The sequence below is a fragment of the Hyperolius riggenbachi genome, chromosome 5 (genome assembly GCF_040937935.1).
Source record: "Hyperolius riggenbachi isolate aHypRig1 chromosome 5, aHypRig1.pri, whole genome shotgun sequence".
In the NCBI taxonomy this organism is placed as follows: Eukaryota; Metazoa; Chordata; class Amphibia; order Anura; family Hyperoliidae; genus Hyperolius; species Hyperolius riggenbachi.
The window spans coordinates 19,448,531-19,463,751 of NC_090650.1; the positions used below are offsets into that span (position 1 = coordinate 19,448,531).

At 48.8% G+C, this 15,221-nt stretch overlaps 1 protein-coding gene across 3 annotated transcripts in view; it reads left to right on the top strand.

The window, feature by feature from the left end:
• Positions 1 to 1,443: 1,443 nt before the first annotated feature.
• ZBTB47 (zinc finger and BTB domain containing 47) overlaps positions 1,444 to 15,221 on the top strand; it is a 79,850-nt gene continuing 66,072 nt past the window's right edge. For 2 of the 3 annotated variants that reach the window (XM_068235127.1, XM_068235128.1), the window contains exon 1: positions 1,444 to 1,612. In XM_068235127.1, coding sequence (XP_068091228.1) covers positions 1,526 to 1,612 — 87 coding nt within the window. In that variant the 5' untranslated portion in view covers positions 1,444 to 1,525. The remainder of the gene's footprint in view (positions 1,613 to 15,221) is intronic. The other variant, XM_068235129.1, reaches the window with a different exon arrangement.

The window sequence follows — 15,221 nt, forward strand, 5'->3', positions numbered from 1 at the left end:
AATATTTAAAGATGCAGCAGACCGCATCTATAGGGAATACATTTTGTGTGTGTGTGGAGCCGGTAAAAAAGCCTCAGGCGGCCGAATTCGGCCCGCGGGCCTTAGTTTGAGGACCACTGCCTTAGCCTAATATTTACCAGGGCTGTGGAGTTGGAACAAAAACCATCCGATTTCTCAGTTTATGAAACCTCAGACTCAAACTCCGACTCCAGGTACCCAAAAATTGCTCCAACTCCTCGACTCTTGACTCCACAGCCCTGCATCAGGTTGTTGTTTCAGAACCATCCCTACAAAAACCTCCAGGCACAGGAACACCTTCTTCCCCCAGGCAATTCTCCTGAACTCAACCCCACATCAGTAAAATCCCCTCGCCTCCCACATCTGTTTCTCCGAGTAACCTCTGCATCACTGAATATCTATGTCTGCCTATCCATGTTGGTTAATTATTGTCTGTCTGCAGATTGCACCATTGCCAATGCCGTGTGTACCACAAATAATTCTAGTGTGACAACTGTCATACTGGGTGATTAAAGCTGATTCTAATTTCTTCCAGTCACTCCCTCTATCATTCTTCTCCCTGATACTACTGCAGGCACTGCCGCCCTCTCTGATATCCCCCTCCATGTGTCTCTCTGTCTCCTGTGTCCGAGGCCTCCCTGCCATGGCTCACAGGTGCCACCATAGCTACTATTTTCTTTTCTATTCTCTCTTCACTATTTCCTTCATCGCAAACCCTACTCCACTGTCCCCCTCCTCTCCGTGTCCTCCTCCTCCCTGTGCCCCCCCCCCCCCATCTCTCTGAGTCCCGCTCTCCGTGTCCCCTGTGCCCCCCTCTCCTCTCAGTGTCCCCTGTGCCCCCTCGCCTCTCTGTGCCCCCTCTCCTCTCAGTGTCCCCTGTGCCCCCCTCACCTCTCTGTATCCCCCCTCTCCTCTGTGTCCCCTGTGCCCCCCTCTCCTCTCAGTGTCCCCTGTGCCCCCCTCTCCTCTCAGTGACAGTGTCCCCTGTGCCCCCCTCTCCTCTCAGTGTCCCCTGTGCCCTCCTCTCCTCTCAGTGTCCCTTCGCCTGTGTCCCCCTCTCCTCTCAGTGTCCCCTGTGCCCCCCTCACCTCTCTGTATCCCCCTCTCTATGTGTACCCTCTCCTCTCTGTATCCACTGTGCAACCCCCCCTCTCTGTGCTCCCTGTACCCCCCCTCTCTGTGCACCCCTTATCTCTCAGTATCCCCCCTCTGCTGCTCCTCTCTTCAGCTCCCCCTTTCTGTCTCCCCTCTCCTCCCCGTGTCCCTCTCTCTCCACCACTCTGTGTGTCCTCCTCCTCTATCCCTCTCACCCCCTCATCTCCTCTGTTCTCCTCCCCACAATCCCCTCTCTCTCTCGGCCCCGCCTCCCCGGCGGTTTTGTCTGGTCAGGCAGAGGGGGCGGCGCCGGGCGGCGGTCACGTGAGGCGGAGCGGCCAGTGGTTGGCGGGTGGCGGGCAGAGGCGGGGATGGAAGATGGCGGTGGCGGAGGGACGGCCGGGAGCCCCGTATGTGGGACAATGAGAGGCGCAGCCGTACAGGGGGACCCCCGCCCGCAGCAGCATCAGCAGCTCTCCTTCCCGCCGCCCGCACCATGGTAAGCACAGGAGGGGGAGGGGCTGCGGGGGAGGGGCGGGGCACCGGGGCTGCAGCTGGGCCTTTGTCTGCCGGGAGGGGTGACAGGCCGGGGACGTCCTGCGCTGTGATGATAGCTATGCGTGTGTGCGGACGTGTCAGCCTGACCTATCACTGCTGATCATCATCCCCATCCTCAGCATCATCATCCCCATCCTCAGCAGCCTCATCATTACTGATCATCATCACCATCCTCAGCATCATCATCATCACTGATCATCATCCACATCCTTAGCATCATCATTACTGATCATCACTATGCATGCCTGTCTGCAGGATGCCCAGCCTTACCCATTATCCCCATCCTCAGCATCATCATCCTCATTACTGATCATCATCCCCATCACTGATCACCATCCTCAGCAGCAGCATCCACATTACTGATCATCCCCGTCCTCAGCATCATAATTACTAATCATCATCATGCATGCCTGTCTGCAGGATGCCCAGCCTTACCATCATCCCCATCCTCAGAATCATCATTACTGATCATCATCCACATCCTCAGCATCATCATAGTTACTGATCATCATCCACATCCTCAGCATCATCATCCTCATTGCTGATCATCATCCACATCCTCAGCATCATTACTGATCATCATCCACATCCTCAGCATCATCATCATCATTACTGATCATCATCCACATCCTCAGCAGCATCATCCTCATTACTGATCACCATCCCCATCCTCAGCTTCTGATAATCAGCATGCCTATCTGCAGGATGCCCAGCCTTACCCATCATCCTCAGCATCATCATCCTTATTACTGATCATCATCCGCATCCTTATTACTGATCACCACCCCCTCCCCAGCATGCTTATCTGCAGGTATGGTATTCCAGCCTCCCACATCACCCCTATCCTCAGCATCATCATCCTCAGAATCATCATTATTACTGATCATCAGCATGTCTGTCTGCAGGGTGTGCAGCTTCCACTATCATCCCTGATCCTCAGCATCCTCATTACTGATCATCTCCCTGATCTTCAGCAACCTCATTACTGATAATCAGCATCATCCCCATCCTCAGCATCATTTTTACTGATTATCATCATTATGCATTCCTGTCTGAAGGATGTCCAGCCTTGCCCATCACCCTTATCCTCAGCATCATTGTTACAGATTATCAGCCTTACCCATCATCCCCATCCTCTGCATCATTATTACCGGTTATCATCATTATGTATGTCTGGTGGCTTCAGGATATCCTGATGGTGAAGTTTGCAGGATGCTGTTTCTTTAAGGAAATAACAGGATCATCAGTCTCAGGGGGGCTTCCAAAGGAATTCCAATTCTGCAAAAAAAAAAAGAAAACGGCATATTTTTCCATAGAATCGTTGCTGCTTGTATAATGCCAGGTTCTGCCTGCTTACCAACAGAAAGTAATAGCATGCAAACCTTTCCCCTTGTCCAGAAGGACCTCCCATCATGCACCTTAAGCTGGCCACTAATGGTCCAATTTCTAGCAAAAAATCGTTTGAGCGATCAGAAATTCTGATCGGATTGGTTGTAAATAATCTCCATTGGTGGACACAATCGATTATGAACGAGTGAAAAAAAATGTCGCCCGAATGAATTTTCGTCGAACGAAAATTTGGATGTTCTTGGTGGTCGTGATAGATGGGAAGCAATGATTGGTTAGTTGATGGTGTAGTGAACGATTTTTCGTCCGATCAGAATTTCTGGTCGCTCGAACGATTTTTCGCTAGAAATTGGACCGTTAGTGACCAGCTTTACCCGGATCACAGGATACGTTCGCTGAATGCAGCATATAAAGTTTTACCTGGCGGTTCTTCCAGCCACTAGAGGTCTCTGTGTCCCTCAGCCGCAGGTCTGCTGTCATTCATTCATTCTGCTGTCATCTCCATACAGGTCTGCGCAGAATGCTTCAGCTTATGGGCGTTTGACCGCAAATGGCGCGTGCGCAGTAGCCACCCACCGGCTAGTGCTGCGTTTAGTTAATGTGTCCTTTGATTCGGGAATGCGTAAAGTTACGCATTCTGGCTGCCTAAGTCTGATGCAGCTTAGTTTTAACGCCTCCAGCTCCCATACATGGGACACGATTGCGCGTCCTTTCCGGCACAACAGTCAGCTGGAAGTTGAGAGGGTAATGGAGGCCGACATGTTTGTTTCCTTCTAAAGTGGACCTAACCTCTTGCACAGGACAGAAGGAAAACATAACAGAAATGCACCCTGTGTGTATTTAGAGAGTTTATCCTGTTTAATTCCCCCTCATTTGTGTCTAATTACTACTGTAATTTGATCTCTCCCCTGTGTCACATGACTGCCACGGCAAAGATGGCAGATAAGCCCATTTGAAAGCACAGGCTGTAGAGCAATATGTCTGCTTCCATGAATCAGGAAGTAGAAACTTCATATTTATTTTAGGATTTGTATCAGCTGTAACAAAGACATTTTTTTTGTTTAAATGTTATTATGCTGTTGCGTATCTTTTAGAGCAGAGAGGAGTTCTGAGTTCAGGTCTGCTTTAAATAATACCAGTTGCCTGGCTGCCCTGCTGATCCTCTGCCTCTAATGCTTTAAGCCATAGACCCTGAACAAGCATGCAGATCAGATGTCTATGGCAAATCTGACAAGATTAGCTGCATGCTTGTTTTAGGTGTTTGATTGAGACCCTACTGACCAGACAGATCAGCAGGGCTGCCAGGCAACTGGTATTGGTTAAAAGGAAAGACATACGGCAGCCTCCATATCCGTCTTGCTTCAGGTGTGCTTTGATGATCATTAGGGTTACATGGAGCGCTGCACAGACAAGCTGCTTGGCAGTGTGTGCTCTCAATAGAAAACTGATAACAGGGAAGCATGGACGAAAGCAACGTTTTTTGCTGCAGGCTGCATTCCTCCAGCGGCCTGCATGCCTCTCCTCCCTCCTTGCAGAGTTGTGGGCGGGCCATAATAAGTTTAAGGGCTAGTTTACACTCAGAGCTTGGAGTGCTGCTAGCCCGCGATTGCGTTCGGTTTCGCAATCGCAATTTTAACTAAAATCTCGCGATTTTGCGCTTGTGATTCCCGTTCTATAGAATGAGAATCACAGAGCATGCAGCGCGTTTGCGATTAATCGACATCGCAACCGCTGCAGTGTGAATGTATCCATAGGGATACATTGTAGCAGCGCTTTGCTGATCGCCGGCGAACAGCAAAGCGCAGAAGAATCGCCCAGGTGTGAGCCAACCCTAACTCGCCCAGTCGCACCTTCCAACCAAAACACAATGCCGCAGTTTCCATTGTAATGTGAAAGTCTGGCACTAGTTTAGGGGACCCAGCACTAATCCTCATAGGGAACAGTTCTCGAATCACAGCACCCTCTACAGCACAAAGCATTGCTGTGATTGGCTGAATAGTTAGGGCATATTAATACTACAGCCTATCTGAAGCCTTAAAGGACATCTGAAGTGAGAGGGATATGGGGGCTGCCATATTTGTTTCCTTTTAAATGATACCTGAAGTGACATGAGATAGACATGTGTATGTACAGTGCCTAGCACACAAATAACTAGGCTGGGTTCCTTTTAGTCTTTCTCTGCCTGAAAGAGTTAAATATTAGGTATGTAAATGGCTGACTCAGACAGGAAGTGACTACAATGTGACCCTCACTGATATGAAATTCCAACTATAAAACACTTTCCTAGCAGAAAATAGCTTCTGAGAGCAAGAAAGAGATAAAAAGGGGAATTTCTTATCAGTGAGGGTCACACTGTAGTCACTTCCTGTCTGAGTCAGGACTGAGTCAGCCACTTACATACCTGATATTTAACTCTTTCAGGCAGAGAAAGAAAAAAAGGAACACAGCATAGTTATTTGTGTGCTAGGCACTGTAAATACCCATGTTTATCTCATCATGTCACATGTCACTTCAGGTATCCTTTAAGCAATACCAGTTTCCTGGTTATCCTGCTGATCATCTGCCTCTAATACTTTCAGCCAAACCCCCTGAACAAGCATGCAGCATATCAGATGTTTGTAGCATTATTGTCAGATCTGACAAGATTAGCTGCATGCTTGTTTCTGGCGTGGCTCAGACACTTCTGCAGCCACATATGACAGCATGACTGCCAGGCTACTGGTATTGCTTAAAGTGAAATAAATATGGCAGCCTTCATATTCTTCTCACCTCAGTTGTCCTTTAAAGTGATCCTAAAGTAAAAAAAAAAAAAAAAAAAAAAAGTGTTTTAATCACCTGGGGCTTCCAATAGCCCCCTGCAGCTGTCCGGTGCCCTCGCCGTGTCCCTCCGATCCTTCTGGCCCCGCCGGCAGCCACTTCCGGTTTTGCCGTCAGGAGCCGACAGGCTGGGAACGCGAGTGATTCTTCGCGTTCCCAGCCACAATTGCGCCCTCTATGCTGCTATAGCATAGCCTGTCGGCTCCTGACAGCGAAACCGAAAGTGGCTGCCGGCGGGGACACGAGGATCGGAGGGACACGGCGAGGGCACCGGACAGCTGCAGAAGGCTATTGGAAGCCCCAGGTGAGTAAAAGTCTTTTTTTTTTTTTTTTTGACTTAAGGATCGCTTTAAAGTTTGTGAGGGTGCTGTCACCCAATCGCGTTAGGGGAATTTTCTCATGAGGCTTTCTGCGGGGTCCCCTAAACTAGAGCAGCGCTGAAAGTAGGGACATTCCGTCTCTATGCTCCAGTGACTGTTCCCGCTTGAAGCAAGAAGTGAACGGATAGTGAGTAAGGGGTAGAAAGGCTGATGGGTAGGCAGTGAAAGAGTGATGGACTTAAAAAATGAGTTTTTGAGAGCGGGTCGTAAAGGATAATTTCAGTGTAAAACATGGCTGTTTTTAGGCATAGGCAACCAGGCAGATGCTTAGGGTAAAACCTGTTAGAGGGGGCACCACAGACTTATTCTGATTTATAGAATTATTATGTACAACAGTTACTGTAGTTCTGTTAAAGGGAAGGTTCACGCAGGAGCTTAAAAAAATAAAAATACAAATCCACTTACCTGGGGCTTCCTCCAGCCCGTGGCAGGCAGGAAGTGCCCTCGCCGCGGCTCCCTGTCTTCTCCGGTGGCGCACCCGACCTGGCCAGGCCGGCTGCCAGGTCGGGCTTCTTCTGCGCTCGAAAATGCGCTTCACGCGGGCGCGCTGACGTCATCGGACGTCCTCCGGGCTGTACTGCGCAGGCACAGAACTACTGCGCCTGCGCAGTACAGCCCGGAGGACGTCCGATGACGTCAGCGCGCACCAGTGACACGCACGTTGGAGCGCAGAAGAAGCCCGACCTGGCCGTTGGCCTGGCCAGGTCGGGTGCGCCACCGGAGACCACCGGGAGCCCGCGGAGCCGCGGCGAGGGCACTTCCTGCCTGCCACGGGCTGGAGGAAGCCCCAGGTAAGTGGATTTGTATTTTTATTTTTTTAAGCTCCTGCGTGAACCTTCCCTTTAAGCAAGGAAAGGATGGAAAACGTGGACATTGCTGCAAAGCAATAGTAGGGAAAGGTGCTGTTAAGGGTCAGTGTTTTATATTTGGCTTGTATTGGTTGTTGCAACTTTTCTCAATTTCCAGGACAATATACTGACGTATAAAGACCCAGGCTGTACATACATAGTGTAATGTTTTCATAAAGTGGCCACACACCCCTCTTAGATATTATAGGGAGCGTTTACGTGGGTTCCCTGAGTTTGGGCTGGTGAGGTGTATCTTATCTGGTGATACTGTCATTTAAATCTTCTTGACAGACGTATTTTGAGAAACCATTTCTGTATATAACCTATTGATTTCTTGGTGGTGTATGCAAATCTAATTAATAGACTGTAATTTTCGGACTATAAGAAGCTCCTGACGCACCTAGGTTAAGGCTGGTTTCACACCAGGACGTTGCGTTTTAGGGGACGTTATGGTCGCATAACGTGCGCCTAATGCAACGCCTGGTGCTCCCTGCTTTGGACGTCAGAGTGAGCCGCGTTATGCAGCTCACTCTGGCGTCCGTGATGCGTACTCTTGGACGCATGCGGCATCACGTGGTCCCGCCGGCCAATCGCCGCACAGAGCGGCCGCTCCAGGAAGTAAACACTGCACGTCACTGAGTGCAGTGATTAGCCATGTGCCTGGCCACTCTCCGCTCCTCCCCAACGTTACTGAGCATGTGCAAGCAGTCTAACGTGGCTCTGCCGCTTACAAAGTACTGCATGCAGTACGTTGTCTGGTGGCGCAGCGTTACAATGTAACACAACCTGGGCACTGTGAACAGCCCATTTTTCATTGCTGTGCGGTGGGGTGCGTTACAGGCTGCTCTAATGTGCGCCTGTAACGTCCCACTGTGAAAGCAGCCTTAGAGGACAAAAATGGGAAAAAAAATATACTAAACTTGGTGCGTCCATTATTGAGGGGTGTCGTTTGGATGTTCTCTCCCCAAATTATTATATCCCCCCTGTACCTGTTTTGTCCCCCTGGTGTCCTCCTCTGTCCCCCTTGTGTCCTCTTGTTACACAAAAGTACCATAGACTACGATCTGTGCTTCGGCAGGGATGAAATGCTTGCATGGTCTAGTTCCCACCTGAGCGGAATCTCAGACCATTAGTGCTTTTTATTGCAAATTTGTAAAAGCGATTCCCGGCTTGTTCAGCTATTTTCTATTTATCTTTAACGATTTTTGTTTGCGTTTTTGTGGAAGTAAACAGCTTTTGGCAAAAAAAAAAACGCTTTGAAAATCTTGTGGTTCAGCGAATGTTAAAGCAATTTCACCGTCTTTCTATACGGCAAAGTCCCCATACATGTGCTTGCCAGTTGCTTAAGCAACCGGCTGAAATAGCACAAACCTCCCCCGACATACTTACCGAGGCTCCAGCGATGCCTGGCAGTCTCCCTCTATCTCCCCGCAGGCTCCAAGCGGCTTTCTGGCTCCCCCATTGCTGGAGTGTCAGCTGACCTGCATCGTGTCATGTGACATCGTGTCATGTGACACTCCTTCTTCCGTACGCAGATGCCAGAAGCTGCTCAGAGCCCGCAGGGAGATAGAGGGAGGCTTCTATGCATCTCTGAAGCCTCCGCAAGTATTTCTCTGCCTGCCAGCACCCACAGAGAGCCCCCCAACAGAGGTCCTCATTATCCCTCAGGCATGCCAGTTAGGTGAGACTTCCAGTTTCCTGAGTTCCTGATAACAGGGACTTTGCTGTTACTTTACATTGAGGATGAATCGCTTCCAACATCTACACTGCTATGGCAGTGACCTGGAAGTACTTTCGGGTTATTTCCGGGTCAGCGCACAGCGGTGAAGATGCCGGGAGAACTGGGGAAGGTGACAGGGCTGGAGAAGGCAGCGAAGGGATCCAGGAGTTGGTGTGTTGTGTGGTGGTGCTTTTTTTTTTTTTTCTTTTTTTTTTGCAGGTCTAGAAAGTATAAACATAAGTAGAGGAGTACTTTAAAGAGAGACGGAAGTCTCTGAAAGTACAGGTTTTTCTTGTAAAATCTCTTTAATATAAATGCCCTAATTGAAACACAGCATCCCCGGAGTGCTTCCGTGAGAGGCAGAGCTTCTGGCTGTATCTCTGCCTCTACACGCCTCCATCAGCGCGGATCGCTGCCTCTCCCCGCCCCTCTTAGTCTTCTTTCACTGAGAGAGGCGGAGATACGTGCGGCCATTGGCGCGCATGGAGGCAGAGCTGCAGCTGAAAGCTCTGCCTCCCCCGGGCAGCAAAATCCACGTCCAAGAAAGTCGTGGATTTTTGCTGGGGAGTTTGGGGTTGATTTAGTTAGTGTTCAGCCGCGGGGATGCAGCGTTCCAGTTAGGGCATTGATGTTAAAGAGATTTTTTAAATAAAAACCTGTATTTTGAGAGACTTCAGAGTCTCGTTAAAGAGGAACTCCAGTGAAAATAATGTAATATAAAAGTGCTTCATTTTTACAATAATTATGTATAAATGATTTAGTCAGTGTTTGCCCATTCTTTTAGATTCCTGATTTACATTCTGACATTTATTACATGGTGACATTTTTACTGTTGGCAGGTGATGTAGCTGCTGCATGCTTTTTTGGCAGTTGGAAACAGCTGTAAACAGCTATTTCCCACAATGCAGCAAGGTTCACAGACAGGAAACTGCCAGGAGTACCACGGTCCTCAGAGTTTCTTGTGGGAGGGGTTTCACCACAATATCAGCCATACAGCGCCCCCTGATGGTCTGTTTGTGAAAAGGAATAGATTTCTCACGTAAAAGGGGGTATCAGCTACTGATTGGGATAACGTTCAATTCTTGGTCGGAGTTTCTCTTTAAGTGTGACTGAATTAGCTGCATGCTTGTTTCTGGTGTTATTCAGACACTACTGCAGCCAAAGAGATCAGCAGGGCTGCCAGGCAACTGGTATTATTTAAAAGGAAGTAAATATGTCCGCTTCCATATCCCTCTCACTTCGGGTGTCACTGCGTGCTACAGCCCTTCCGTCCGCTGGCTTTCGGTGAAGTTAGTCCTCGGCGGTTGCCAGTCTCTCCAGCTCGTGGAATGCCGTGCTTTGCCAAGTTTTTGCCGCTCAGTGAAGTTGTACAGAAGAATGACGTGGTGTATAATTCATGAGATCGAGCGCGTTTGGCTTTCTAGCGAGTCCCGTGTAAATCCGCCGGGGCTATTTTTGATTATCAGTGTGGCGCATCCAGTTAGAAAAACACAGAATTCCGCGATGTTGGTCGTCGGCCAGCAGAAAGCAGGTCGCTCAGAGACGGACGTAACTCAATCTTATGAGCAGAAGACGGCGTTCAGAACCCTCGGCGGGACGTGAATACATCACCAAACAGGCATTTATTTTTCCTTTCTTACTCCTCCGTTTTCCTGAGAACTCTACAGAGCAACATTCAATTGGGCATTAAGAGTGACCCTGGCAGTTTTATAAACTTTTTTTCTTTTGCATTTTTTGTTTAGTATTGGCTAAACTGTTTAGCCAAGTATAAATTTGTCCCCTTAAAGAGACTCCGTAACAAAAATTGCATCCTGTTTTTTATCATCCTACAAGTTCCAAAAGCTATTCTAATGTGTTCTGGCTTACTGCAGCACGTTCTACTATCACCATCTCTGTAATAAATCAACTTATCTCTCTCTTGTCAGACTTGTCAGCCTGTGTCTGGAAGGCTGCCAAGTTCTTCAGTGTTGTGGTTCTGTGATGCATCTCCCCCCTCCAGCCCCCTCTCTGCACACTGCCTGTGTGTTATTTAGATTAGGGCAGCTTCTCTCTTCTCTCTTATCTTTTACAAGCTGGATAAATCCTCCTCTGAGCTGGCTGGGCTTTCACATACTGAGGAATTACATACAGGCAGAGCTGTCTGCACTCTGCAGGAAGAAACAACCTGACACTTCAGTGGAAGATAGCTGCAGGGGGAAAGAAACACACAAATGATCTCTTGAGATACAAAAGGAATGCTGTATACAGCCTGCTTGTGTATGGATGTATTTTCTATGTGTGGACATACTATACATCAACCTACTTCCTGTTTTGGTGGCCATTTTGTTTGTTTATAAACAAACTTTTTAAAACTGTTTTTAACCACTTTTAATGCGGCGAGGAGCGGCGAAATTGTGACAGAGGGTAATAGGAGATGTCCCCTAACGCACTGGTATGTTTACTTTTGTGCGATTTTAACAATACAGATTCTCTTTAAAGAGACTCTGAAGTCTGCTAAAAATGAGGTTTTTACTTCTCTCTAACATAATTGCCCCTCCTAAAACGCAGCTAAAAACTCCATAAATCACCCTTAATTCCCCTGGCAAAATCCACGATTTTTCTTGGTTGTGGGTTTTGCTGCCCTAAGGAGGCAGAGCTTTTGGCTGTAGCTCTGCCTCTGCACATGTCCATCAGTGCTGATCGCCGCCTCTCTCCGCCCCTCTCAATCTTCCTTCACTGAGAGGGGCGGGGAGAGGCGGCGATCAGCGCTGATTGACGCACATGGAGGCAGAGCTACAGCCCAAAGCTCTGCCTCCATGAGCAGCAAAATCCACGACCAAGAAAGTTGTGGATTTTGCCAGGGGAATTAAGGGTGATTTATGGCGTTTTTAGCTGCGGGGATGCGGCGTTTTAGGAGGGGCAATTATGTTGAAGAGGTTTTTAAAGTAAAAATCTCATTTTTAGGAGACTTCAGAGTCTCTTTAAAAAAATACTTGAATATAGGTCGACCTCGTGTATAAGTCGAATCCAATATTCAACCCTCTTCAGCTGGAATTTTTTATTGACTCAAGTATAAGTCTACCCAGCAAAGTTAATGGCTGCACTTGGAGCCCAGGAGGGGTTAATGACTGCACTGCATACAGTATTGCAGCCATTAACCCCTCCTGTCCCTTAAAGAGAACCGAGGCAGCTCTTTGGGAGGCAGATGGGTTCTCTGCTTCAAGACATGCCTCTGTGTCCCCACACCGCCGCTCTCTGACCCTCCCACCCTCCACCCAACGCCGCGCTATAGCCCCCCGAAATTAGTGACAATATTTGTCGCCATCTCGGAGGGTAAATAGAGGAAAGGGATTCCTTGTTCAAAATGCGTTCCTGCAGGGTTTTCAGAGTTGCCATTGGGCAGCTCTCTCTCCCTGGCCACACCCCCTGTTGCTCCCCCTCCCTGTATGCTGGGAGAGAAAGATCTCTCCCTCCTTCCAGCGTCGTGACCCAGAGGTCAAACATTCCACAGTGATGCACCTGCCAGTACCTAAGAAGACACCACCTAAGTCAGGGTGAGATTTTACAGTGGGCAAACACTGACTAAATAATTTATTAATGAATATTGTGAACTAAACATTTTTAATAAAGTTCAGTAAAGTTCTCTTTAACCCCTTTGGAACCGCATGCTGTGCCCCTTAAAGCAAATCTGTGACTTTAATGGAGGCAAAATGTAGGTACTTAACTCAGTAGAGGAAGGCCTCTGGGTTCTCCTCCTGACCAGGTATCTCGCCGTGACCTGCTGGAAGCTGGCGGCCGTGCTTCCGTACGTCAACGCGCACAGACGCACTACGCAGCTGCAGGAAGGCTCACGCCTGCACATTAGCATGGAGCCCAGTGCAAACCCTCCGCGCAGTGCGGCCATACTCTGTCCACAAACCTCTGTCCATGAAGCTCGGGGGTCCCAGTGCTGGAACGGAGAGGTGGAGGAGAAAGGGGAAGCCTCTGGGCTATTCCCCTACTTGGGTAAGTATCTGCATTTTTTTCCCATGCAGGTACTTTTTAAACATACATGTAAGCTTGAAGCATCTACCATCTGTTCGGCTCGGTTCACATCTGCATTTTGGGTCAAACCGGATCCGGTGAGCGGATCCGGTGTCCGCATCACCGGATCTGGATGGCCCAGTCCGTGCCCGTTCACATTAGTGAAAACGGATCTGATCAATGATTGAGCGGATCCGTTTTCACTCAGCAAATACATACCTAATCTTCGCAGCAGGCGGCGGTAGAGGGTTCCTCTTCTTCCGCTGTGATTACAGAGCAGCGCGTCATGTGACTAGTCACATGACATGTCATGTAGTCACATGACCCGGAAGAAGACGGAAGCCTCTTCTGCCGGCTGCTGCGCACGATTAGGTAGGTATAAAGCCTCCCTAGCCCACCCGCCCGGCTACTGCACCCTCCCCTCACCCACGATCGCATTCCGTTTTCCCATTGCCCTCAATGCTGCAGCATTTTTTTTACGGCTCCGTTCCGCAGGGCTGAAAGGTCCGGAAAATTAGGGCCTGCTGCATTTTTGGGATCCGGGGGCCGGAACGTACCCGTACCAAAGGATGCATGTTGATGAATCCATAGGTTAACATTGGATCCATTCACATTCGTTCCGTTTGTACAGTATACGTTCCGGAAAAGCCACTAATGTGAACCGGGCCGAATCCTGGAGACTGTCCATGCATTATAAATGAACTCTAGCAGAGCTCTACCAATTCTCCCCCAGGAAAATGTCGGCAGCCTATCGCCGGATGGTCCCTCCGCAGGCAGCGGCGTTCCGGCCTCTCCTGTCACTGGAGCGCCTCCGAAGCTGTCCGCTGATAACTGTGTGTTCCATAGCAGCGCTTTGTCTTAGGAATATTACGTAACACAGCCGAGTCCAGCAGCCAGCGAGTTCAGCTGTAGCGTCTGTGATCACAGCTCTGGCAACCCCCCCAAATTATACTGCACTCTGAATTCTCAGTCTCCTTGTCAGAGAAGGACAACTGTAGTGTGAAGGATATGGAGGCTGCCATTTTTATTCCAAGATAAACGTTTACTTATTGCATAATTGTGCCCCTTACATATAGTTTATAGGGCATTCCTCAAGCCAAATACTTTTTTGTTTATTTTAATACCCTAATTCCCTATAAACTCAACAAGCCTCGCCCACAGCTCCTGCAGCGCCTAGGCACTCTGAGTCCCATGTAGCAAGTGCTCATGGGAGCTCAGTCTGGGGAGGAGGAGGCTTTTCCCAAAGGAGGATGTGTTACCAGCCAGAGGTTTTAGAAGCAAGGGGGCTGGGAGGAGAGGGGAGTGGCGTTTTCACAGGCTGAGGGGTGGAGATGCAGAGCAGCTTGCCTGTGTAATGATGACAAGCAGAATATGGCTGCTCTCATTGTATCACAAGAAGAAATAATCATATACTGTTCAAGCTGTTTGCAGCTAGATTTGCTGTGTACACTATCTAAACTTCAGATAAGATATATAGACCAGTTTCCTGTTATAGTTAGTTTTTTTTATCTTGGCTCCACTTTAGCAATACCAGTTGCCTGCAGGACTGTGGAGTCCGTACAAAAATCATCTGACTCCTCAGTTTATGAAACCACCGACTCCAACTCCAGGTACCCAAAATTTGCTTAGACTCCAACTCCGACTCTACAGCCCTGGTTGCCTGGCAGCCCTGCTGATCCTCTGCCTCTAATACTATTAGCCACAGCCCCTGAACAAGCATGCAGCAGATCAGATGTTTCTGACATTATTGTCAGATCTAGCAAGATTAGCAGCATGCTTGTTTCTGGTGGGATTCAGACACTACTGCAGCCAAATAGATCAGCAGGGCTGCCAGGCAACTGGTATTGTTTAAAAGGAAATTAACGTCCACTTCCATATCCCTCTTCCTGCAGGTGTGCTTTGGAGGATCATCCAGGCATATTAAAAAAACAAAATCCGCTTACCTGGGGCTTCCTCCAGCCCCTGGCAGCTGTCCTGTGCCCTCGCCAGACCACGTAACCCGCGCCGTGGAACGCACAGGAAGCTGATCTGGCGAGGTCGGCTTCTGCAACGCAGGACACCGGGAGCCTCCCGAGCTGCGGCGAGGGCACAGGACAGCTGCCAGGGGCTGGAGGAAGCCCCAGGTAAGTGGATTTTGTTTTTTTAATCTTCCTGGACCCCCTTTAAAGGGAACCGGAAGTGAGAGGGATATGGAGACTGCCATATATATTTACTTGTAAACAATACCAGTTGCCTGACAGCCCTATTGATCTTCTGGCATAAGTAATCAATACCCTGGAACAAGCATAATGAGTAATCCAGTAAAAGCTGAGTCATAGTACCTGATCTGCTACATGCTTGTTCAGGGTCTATGGCTAAAAGTATTAGAGGCAGAGATATCAGCAGGACAGCCAGGCAACTGGTATTGCTTAAAGGGGAACTGAAGAGAGAGGTATA